This window comes from Sinocyclocheilus anshuiensis, unplaced genomic scaffold (assembly GCF_001515605.1).
Source record: "Sinocyclocheilus anshuiensis isolate Anshui unplaced genomic scaffold, SAMN03320099.WGS_v1.1 scaffold706, whole genome shotgun sequence".
Taxonomy (NCBI): Eukaryota; Metazoa; Chordata; class Actinopteri; order Cypriniformes; family Cyprinidae; genus Sinocyclocheilus; species Sinocyclocheilus anshuiensis.
The window spans coordinates 291,278-301,180 of record NW_015544162.1 but is presented as its reverse complement, the minus strand read 5'-3'; the positions used below and the strand labels follow the sequence as shown (position 1 = coordinate 301,180).

At 38.3% G+C, this 9,903-nt stretch overlaps 1 protein-coding gene and 1 long non-coding RNA gene across 2 annotated transcripts in view; one reads left to right on the top strand and one right to left on the bottom strand.

Annotated features, from left to right (window-relative positions):
• The window catches only part of LOC107695633 (insulin receptor-like), an 82,623-nt gene extending 73,933 nt beyond the window's left edge, over positions 1 to 8,690 (top strand). Inside the window, exons 9-21 of the mRNA XM_016495648.1 lie at positions 924 to 1,091; positions 1,169 to 1,367; positions 2,256 to 2,533; positions 2,615 to 2,763; positions 3,107 to 3,263; positions 3,343 to 3,436; positions 3,517 to 3,584; positions 3,803 to 4,032; positions 4,111 to 4,221; positions 4,474 to 4,633; positions 4,721 to 4,850; positions 5,202 to 5,336; positions 7,658 to 8,690. Coding sequence (XP_016351134.1) covers positions 924 to 1,091; positions 1,169 to 1,367; positions 2,256 to 2,533; positions 2,615 to 2,763; positions 3,107 to 3,263; positions 3,343 to 3,436; positions 3,517 to 3,584; positions 3,803 to 4,032; positions 4,111 to 4,221; positions 4,474 to 4,633; positions 4,721 to 4,850; positions 5,202 to 5,336; positions 7,658 to 8,012 — 2,234 coding nt within the window. The 3' untranslated portion in view covers positions 8,013 to 8,690. The remainder of the gene's footprint in view (positions 1 to 923; positions 1,092 to 1,168; positions 1,368 to 2,255; positions 2,534 to 2,614; positions 2,764 to 3,106; positions 3,264 to 3,342; positions 3,437 to 3,516; positions 3,585 to 3,802; positions 4,033 to 4,110; positions 4,222 to 4,473; positions 4,634 to 4,720; positions 4,851 to 5,201; positions 5,337 to 7,657) is intronic.
• Positions 6,396 to 9,903, bottom strand: part of LOC107695634 (uncharacterized) — a 5,480-nt gene continuing 1,972 nt past the window's right edge. The window contains exons 2-3 of the long non-coding RNA XR_001635014.1: positions 8,710 to 9,780; positions 6,396 to 7,042 (exon numbers count right to left, since the gene is read on the bottom strand). This is a non-coding gene — a long non-coding RNA (uncharacterized LOC107695634). The remainder of the gene's footprint in view (positions 7,043 to 8,709; positions 9,781 to 9,903) is intronic.

The following is a 9,903-nucleotide window of genomic DNA, read 5'->3' as shown; positions in this document are numbered from 1 at the left end:
CAGCAAATTAATTTTGTGTTGGGCGATGGACCTTGTTGGGAAACCAAATACTACATCGCCGATCTGGAGCCATCTACATTCATGTCACCCATCCACATTTGTACAAGTGTCTTCAAGTTCCCATGATCGCAAACGCGTGGCTGGTCAGGTTTGGTGAGGCTTTCTCCAAACTGGCCAAATACAAGACGAGATATAAGACCGCGATAAATGAAATGCAGACGAGGAGTTAATGCGCCCGCTTGCTTGACAGCGGAACAGTGAACCGTGTCTACACCGGACACGACACCGCCGCGTCGCAACAGGTTGAGTCTTTATAGTGTCTACACAGGACATTTGAACTCTGTGTCAATACCTCATATACAGGACGAGGCAGTTTACTGTCGGGATTTGTCATGTCGTGTTGCGCCGCATCCAGTGTAGACAGCATCATGAGTTCTATAGCCTAGTATACATAAATTACATATATAACTAATTAATTATATATATATATATATATAGCCTATCACCGTGGTGGTAAAAATCTGCCACCGTCACAGCCTTAACACACACAGCTTTGCTTTGAAACATGCAGCGCAAACAGACTTGATAAAGCCATGTTGCGCTTTCGGTTTTAGTTCATTTGTCAGATACTTTGCCAAAGCAATGGCGCAAAACCGCGTTAAAGAGCTTTTATGTTACAATGAGAAGTTTAAATATATTTTGGGTTTATTATGAAACTCTGGCAGGACAGATTAGACTGAGGCGGGCCGCCAGTTAATGAATGGGAAACAGTGTGTATACATGTTAAGCAACAGTTTCCTCTCAATTGTTGTCAGTCCATCAGCCCTGTAGCGTGCTGTGAATGAAATGACTCGTGAAAGCTTGTTATCTGAGAACAGAAAGCTGAAGTGACATTTTCCTGCTCTGTTTCTGACGTGTAACAGGACCCTCAGTACCACTGGACCCCATTTCCTGGTCCAACTCCTCCTCCGAGATCATTCTCAAGTGGAAACCGCCCTCCGACCCCAACGGCAACATCACCCACTACATCGTCTACTGCCAGAAGCAGGATGAGGACATCACGCACTACAAGTTCGACTACTGCCAGCAAGGTCCTGATCAATCAAAGCGTCTGTAAGCCCACAGCACAACTGCTTATTACGTTTATGTCCTCTTTCTCTCCAAACAGGGATGAAAGTGCCGTCCCATACGCCGACGCACCACGACATCGAAGAAGACCAGAAGTGGAACCAAACAGAGGTGCCCGACCAGAAGGGCCGCTGTTGCGCCTGTCCCAAAACAGAGACGCAGCTGAAGAAGGAGGCCGAAGAGACTGAGTTCCGCAAGACCTTTGAGAACTACCTCCATAATGAAGTGTTTGAACCCAGGTACACAACGCTTGTGTGAAGACGAATGTCATCATGACACACCGGAATAATGATATACGATAGATGATAAATAATGTAATAAAAATGTTATGTTTTATTTTAGATTTTAATATGAAATTTGTAAGTTATTTATTTTATAATTTTTTTTTATTTTCATTTCAGTTCATTTTAGCTACATTTTTAATAATTTTATGTCCTTTTGTCGTTTTTATCATTTTTTTTTTATATTACTATTTAGGTTTAATTTATTTCAGTTTAGTTTTTATTTCAGTTGGATTAGTTAAATATATATCTCCAGTCAATAGATCGCTCTAATATTAAATGGGTTCTGAGCTGTTGAACATCAAGGGTCTATAGCGCCATCTTCTGGTTAATTGGTTAATTGCTTTGCATCGGCCACACTGCAGCTTAATCAGTCCAAGATTGTTTATTTTATTTGGTTTGGTACTAGTTTTTATTTATATTGTATTTTATACTTATGTATTATAGTAAATGAAAAAGTTAAGTATAAATGAAATCGACGTAATTTAAGTAAAATTCTGGAAAGAAAATGCGGCATCTTTATGCAGTTACTCAAAGAAATCATCAAAAAAAAAACTTGAATGCAAATATAACGTTTACATCCATTTTTATTTATTTTAGCAGAGAAAAAATAAATAAATCTTGCAATGGAATGAATATTAATGCATATATTTCTTACTTCTACTTATCAAAGACAGACATCGTTGCTAAACATTTCCCATTATTCTCTGGCAGAAGTTATAAATAAAGCATTACTTACACACATTTATATGCTCTTCATTATGTGGCATTAGAACTAAAATCATTGGGTGTTTATTTTGGTCCAATGGCTACGACTGAAACGTAGTCTTCACTGTTAACCCGCAGACCCCACCGACGGCGGCGCTCAGTTGGCGTGGCCAATGCTTCTTTGCCTAATTTTGCAAGCACATTATCCAGCCTGCCCAACTTTTCCACCACGTCAAACCCAGAGAAGGACGAGAGTCAGAAGATGGTATTCAAAACCAACTCCAAAGAGTTCATGGTCATCTCCAACCTGGTCCACTTCACCAGCTACCAGATCGAGATCCAGGCCTGCAACCATCCCACGGATCCGAACCGCTGCAGCATGCCGACATACGTCAACGCCCGCACCCTGCCTGAACGTAAGACCGCCGGGCCACTCTTTTCTGTTGTTTTGGTTTGGATTCATGTTCTAATGTGTCATCTTCCGTTTGTGTTCTTAGTAAAAGCTGACAAGATCGTTGGGCAAGTGACTCACGAATTTTTTCCCGATGAACCGGAATTTGTCTACATCAAATGGCAGGAGCCGAAAGCACCCAATGGCATGATCATACTGTATGAAGTCAAATACATGAGGATGTCAGATAACTATGTAGGTGTTCAATTAATTCTAAGAAATTTGCACATATTAATATGTGTATATTTTATCTTTTATATTATAATTTTTCTGTATTTTATCTATATATTGTTGAATAAATATTTTTATTTATTTAAACATAGACCAAAACGTATACAATAATTAAATATTTAGTCATTTATATTTTTGGAAAATAAATATTTTTAGGTATTTAAAAACGTAAAATATATTTAGTACTTAATGTATTTAAATATGTATGCATTTTAAAGTATTTGTATTTAAAATATTATACAATTATATATTTTAAAAATTCATTTGTTCAAGAAGGTGTATATATTTTTCTTAATTTTTTCCTCAGGAGGATCAAATCTGTGTGTCCAGAATCGCTTATGAAAAAATGTACGGCTATCGATTACGGGTAGGGCATCCTGGGAATTACAGTGTGAGAATACGTGCCACTTCGCTGGCCAGCAACGGCTCCTGGACAGAGCCTGCATACTTCTTTGTTCAAGACAGTAAGCTTCACTGTATTTATTACTTTTTTTTTTTACTGTTATTTTGGCCACTATGGTCTCTAATATGCATGTTTTTCAGGGGATATGAACATGAAAGTCATTATCGGCCCGCTTATCTGCTTCATTGTACTGCTGTTTCTGGCCAGTACAGTCTTCATTGTCCTTAGGAAGAAGTATGTGTTAGACGCTCTTAAATAAAGTCCTTATTTATCATCTAGACCATGCTCTCATTTATAAATATCTTTTCCCTCAGACAAACTGAAGGACCGACTGGTCCACTGATTGCTTCCTCGAACCCAGAATATATAAGTGCAAATGATGGTAAGATATTATAGATGTAATCCACTTCATTAAATTGATAATGAAAGATTGTGAACTAATGTTATTGTCAATACCCTTGTGCTTATTTTAGCTAATATTTACCCCTTTTGTTTTATTTTATAGCTTTCAATTTGCTTTTTTTTTTTGTTGAAAGGTAAAAAATAAATTATAATTATTGAATTTGTGTTTCTAAAAATATATATTTTGTGAATTTGTAGTGTACATCCCAGACGAATGGGAGGTGCCTCGGGAGAAGATCAGTGTTCTGAGAGAGCTCGGTCAGGGATCGTTTGGAATGGTGTACGAAGGCATCGCTAAAGACATCGTGAAGGGCGAACCGGAGACGCGAGTGGCCGTTAAAACCGTCAACGAGTCGGCGAGCCTGCGCGAGAGGATTGAGTTCCTCAACGAGGCTTCGGTCATGAAAGCCTTTAGCTGCCATCACGTGGTGAGTGTGGATAACCTGGAGAACCAAAATAATCAAGGCAAATCCAACCTTGTCTAAATGTTCAACGTATTCGCCTAGGTCCGCTTGCTCGGTGTGGTATCTAAGGGGCAACCGACATTGGTCGTCATGGAACTGATGACACACGGCGATCTGAAAAGCTACCTGCGTAGCCTGAGACCTGATTCTGAGGTAAGTCTTCATATTCCTGATGTAGAATGAGCCCAGTCCCCAATCGTTGTATCCCGGACGAGCCCCCAATTTCATTGCACCTCACTTGAGGATGCTGTAACAGTAAAATGGGCCAAATGCTGTCATTTGATGCTAAATAATCCAGTTTTCCTTTATCTTCAAGGGCTGTGTGGGTCTATGAAACATCACAATCAATAGCTAACAGTAGCCTGTAGCTGTGACCATTGATTTCAGTTGTTTTTCTTTTAACAGAATAACCCAGGTCGTCCACCGCCAACCCTGAAGGAGATGATCCAAATGGCAGCTGAGATAGCAGATGGAATGGCGTACCTCAACGCTAAGAAGTTCGTCCACAGAGACCTCGCTGCCAGAAACTGCATGGTGGCTGCAGATCTCACTGTGAAAATTGGAGGTAAGAAGACCAGAATCAACAAGCATATTTAGTGTGAAACTCAGGATTCGAAGGACGAAAAATCTTGATTTCGTTTTTTTGTTGCAGATTTTGGTATGACACGAGACATCTACGAGACTGATTACTATCGCAAGGGTGGAAAGGGCTTATTGCCTGTCAGATGGATGGCACCAGAGTCCCTAAAAGATGGCGTTTTCACTGCTCACTCAGACTGCTGGTGGGTATATTTTGGGGTTTCTTTGTAATTTTTTGCTAACCAGGTGTCTAGAAGAACATTCAGATCCCCTATAAGAAGCTAGTCAAGAAGTGCTTTGCTAGTCCTTTTGGGTGTCCAATCCTGTTCTTGGAGGGCCATTACCTTGCAGAGTTAAACACACCTGAACCAGCTAATCGAGGTCTTCAGGATTACTATAAACTTCCAAGCAAGTGTGTTGAAGCTGGTTGACATTGGCCCTCTAAGAGCAGGATTGGACATTCTTGGGTTACAAGACAGAGGGTCCACCAAAATAAATACACACCCAGCATAATGAGCTGGCAGTGCTGTAATAAAAATTTTGTTGACTCTTAGGTCTTTCGGAGTGGTATTATGGGAGATCAACACGCTTGCCGAGCAGCCTTACCAGGGACTGTCCAACGAGCAAGTGCTCAAGTTTGTCATGGACGGAGGCTACCTGGACAGACCAGAGAACTGTCCAGAGAGAATGTAAGTACCGATGTAGAGATAAACCTTGCTAAGACCATATTAGACCATCATTTGTAGCTGGTTGACCGAGTAAGTTTGAATGGCTTAGCAAGTTAAGAAACCTGTTGATGTCAATTTTTGGCTTCCAGTATCCAAATTTAGTGAATTTAGGTTATTTAGGTAAAAAAAAAAAAAGTCAATTTAGTTATTTGAAAACATGCTATCTAGTATTTTGTGTTCTTAGATGATAAACCAGAAGTAGTAAAGTTATTCAGCATTATTTTAGTTAATGATTTCAGTCTCCAAAGCCATTTTGGCTGAAAGTGATGATGACATTCTTTTTTGCTTTTTCAACCAAATATTTCTGGTGTCTGAAATTTAGTGCATCACAATTGAAAACGCAATGTATCCTGATCTTTTCAGCAAGAAAGCATGTCAGTCCTTTCTTGGTTGACTAAGTAAGTTTTGCTGTTGACGTTCCTTGTTGGCATCCAGTGTCCAAAACAAGTGCATATATTTTTTATTCTTTTTACTGAAAAACAGAAATTTAAGGTTTCATTTAGCTGAAAAAACTAAAGTTTCATTAATTCAATTTGGGTTACTGGGTATTTGAACTTATGCTGTTCATGATTTCGTTTTTCGGCGTTGTTTCAGTCAACGATTTCGATCTCGAAAGTTTTTTTAATTCTAATGTCTTTTTCTAATGTCTCCATCAGCTTTGCTTAAACAATATTTTTTGCAACTGTCTCTTTTTATGAGCTGTTTTTTTATGTCTAACCAAAAAAAAAAAAAACTCATTAATTAACATGCAAGTTGACTCACAGTGATGTTCCAGCGTACAGTGGGGAGCGTTGTTGTTTTGGCCTAAATTCAACTGATTTCATTTCGGAATAATAATAATAATTAAATATTATTGTTATTATTATTTAAAAATACAAATATTTGATTGCTCAATTCAAGGGAATAAACATTCAAATTTTCTGTCATAAATTGGATTTTGTAGGATGTTCCTCAGTGACATTTTTGGGATTCCAAAAGCTGTTGTGGAAAATATTTTGGGAATGTTTCAGATCGTTTTTTTTTTCTGTGGGATATGAGAGGTTGTTTTTGGCTCGATTTACTATTTACCTGATTTTTCTGGTGGATTTAGGATGTTATTGTGAAAGATATGCTTTACCGAGGGATTCTAGGTTGTTCGTTTTTCGACAGCAGGAATATTCGACCTGGTAATATTTAAATCGGATCATTAAAACATTCCTGTAATTTATCCCCGATCAGGCTCCGGTACCTGTTAAAGTATCAAAAGTGAGTGTAGTTCTCGCACGGCTTCGCATAATAAAGACGTTTACGCTCTAGTTCTGAGAAAGGGAAGTCTTAGAAGACCACAGGGAAAGTAAACTTCCTTCTCTGTCAGAATGATGCCGCTTTTTCCCAAATAATCCTTTAAAGATAAAACGCAGACAGCTTTGGTAGGCAGATGCTCAATTCCTCAACTTTGTGCCTTCTCCGATTGCCAGAGGCAAGAGAGATGGCGCTTTTACTGGATCTTACTTGTCATCATCAAAAATGTGCACATTTCCTGTGTGTGCGTGCATATTTGTGTGTATGTATATTTATTTGTGGGTAGTTTGGGAGGGAAACGACAGAACGAGGCTGAAATTCACACGTAAGCTTTAGTAAGCGTGTTTGCCATTTCATGTTTTTTTTTTTTCTCACCTTGCTCTCACCTTACCGTAGCCTTTTAACATAAATGTTCCCTTTCTTGGTCCCATTGGCTTAATTTTAAATGCACATAGCAGAATCAAAGAAATCAATTTAAGGTTTCATTTAGCTGAAAAAACTAAAGTTTCATTAATTCAATTTGGGTTACTGGGTATTTGAACTTTCATGATTCATGATTTCGTTTTTCGGCGTTGTTTCAGTCAACGATTTCGATCTCGAAAGTTTTTTTTTTTTTTTTTTTTTTTGGTATATCCCTATCCAAAATGCAATATAATCTGATCTTTCAGCAGAAAACAAGCCACGTAGATATTTTTCTAGAATTCAGAAATCCAAGTATGTATGATATTGTGCTATATTTGTCTTCTATGATAATATTGTATCTGACAATATCGAGTATGTCACTCACTTTCAAGATACCTCTGGGCTGTAAATACATCTAAATGCCACTTAAGATGCAGCTTCTTATCTTATTGTTCTAATTGAACTTATTGATTAAATGTAACAATCTGACAAATGAAAAAAAAAATACATTCTTGTTTCTGTACCCATCATGGAGACACATGGAGAATGAGGTTTATGTGGTTTAAGATTGTCTTCTCTCGCTCTAACTCTTCTCTCAGGCACAACCTCATGCAGATGTGTTGGCAGTACAACCCGAAGATGCGGCCCACCTTCCTCGAGATCATCGAGATGATCAAGGAGGACCTGCATCCTACTTTCCAAGAGGTCTCCTTCTTCTACAGCGAGGAGAACAAACCTCCTGAGAGCGAGGACTTCGACATGGACTTCGAGAACATGGAGAGCATACCACTGGACCCCTCATCCTATTCCCAACGCGAGGAGAGCCTCAGCAGAGACAACGGCCCCTCGGTGGGCCTACGGGGCAATTACGAGGAGCACGTGCCCTATACGCATATGAACGGTGGAAAGAAAAATGGCCGAATTCTGTCTCTACCCAGATCTAGTCCGTCCTAACATTTGCTTCGGCTTTTTCTTTTCGTTTTTTTTTTAAGAAAAGTTTTTAATTGCGTTATTTTTGCAGAGGCCCTTAAAGATACAGATCTCAGGTCTTTTTTGTTGCTGTTGTTGTTACAACGACACTAGTATGGTTATAACGAAAACGGACATTATTTTGCCCATCATCCGACGCACCATTTGCTTTTTGACACTTTTACACTTTTGCCAAGTTTCCAAGACAGTTTGGTTGGGCGTTGGGGAAAAGCAAACTGTGAACATGACTAAATCAACCAGAAAAGCTGCTTCGGCTACGTCACCTCAAAGTCCACTTCCTTCTCCCTTGGATGCTTATTTCCTGTCTCTTTCTCTATTTTTTTTTAAAGTGGAAATCTTTTAAGATAGTGGCCTTTTATTAAGTGGCCTATAAAAAGAGAAGTGTCTATCAATGCTTGTGTTAATTTCTTTAGAACAATGACTTTACAGTGTGGAACTATGGGATGGCTTATATTCTTTTAGAACAAACTTTTGTTTTGTAGAGGAATGACTTTTATTTTGTCCTGGAGAATTCCTGAATTCACATAGATGATATTCACATGGTGTTCTGGTGAATGAGGTTTAATTTATTTGCTTTATTTTTTTTTTTCTCTGAGCTTTTTACTCCTGTGTCCTTTTTACCGGCTGAAGGATATTTAACAGTTATGAACCTTGCTCTCACCTTACCGTAGCCTTTTAACATAAATGTTCCCTTTCTTGGTCCCATTGGCTTAATTTTAAATGCACATAGCAGAATCAAAGAAATCAAACTTGCTTGTAGCTTTTCTTACACTATTACAAAGAAAAAATTTTTTTTTTCCTGTAGCAGTGAGCAGATTTTTTTTCCCTAAATAACAAGATTACATATCTTTGAAAAGGCAAATATTGATATTTTATTTATTTTATGATCCTCATAATTATGTAAATCCCTGTTAGCTTTTATTACAATACTCTAAGGCGGGTAAAACTAGTCGTTTAGTTGTTTATTTTTTGTTTAAAGAGAGTAACAGCTGGCGAGGTCACGAACGCAGTTGGTTTATTAGCGCTAATGTCTTTCTGTTGGTTGTTTGGACACAGTCTACCTCAGTATGTTGTTAGAAATGTTTTAGAGCCAAGTGCATCTCTCTTTAGTTGTTTGAATTTCTTTAACAGGCTTGTTTCGGGGCAGCAAAAACCATGTCCGCAATCCCAAATTCGGCCACTAGAGGTTCTCTCTCGCAATTATGTTTACGGATCACTTCCCTTGCTCTCCTTTATTTGATTTTGATTTTGGAGAAAGCTTAGAACCCAAAGATTCACTTTAACGGGCGATGTCTTTCTTTCGAGTCGTTTGAAATACGCAGAGCAGTTTAGTTGTGAAAAATGAGATAAAACGAAAGTTGATCCAAATGAAAAAGTGTACGAAAAAGAGTATCACTAAGGTACAACCTTAGGTGTGCGGAAAAACTGGTTTTTAATTTACGGTACATTGTTTGGCTCTGCTAATCTGAATGAGGTATTATAGAGTTTTATTTCTTTGTCTATTACATGAAGCACTTATTTGAATAATACAATATTTTTCGTAAAGCCACTTGTTAATTCGCAAACATTTTAGTATGTATGTTTTCTGTGATTTAAGCTCTATTTAACCTTTCAAGTCACTTCCTGAGAGACTACTGAATCACAGTTTTTTGCACAAAAACGGCCACAAAACAATTTGCGATTATTTTTATTTTTTTGGGCTAGGCTATGTAGTTACAGTGGGCGTACAACCCTGTTGAAAAAAACAGCATATGCTGGTTAGGTATGTTTTGACGCTGGGATGCTGGTTTAAGCTGGTCCTTTGCTGGTTTATGCTGGTCCTTTGCTGGTTTAAACTGGTCCTTTGCTGGTTTAA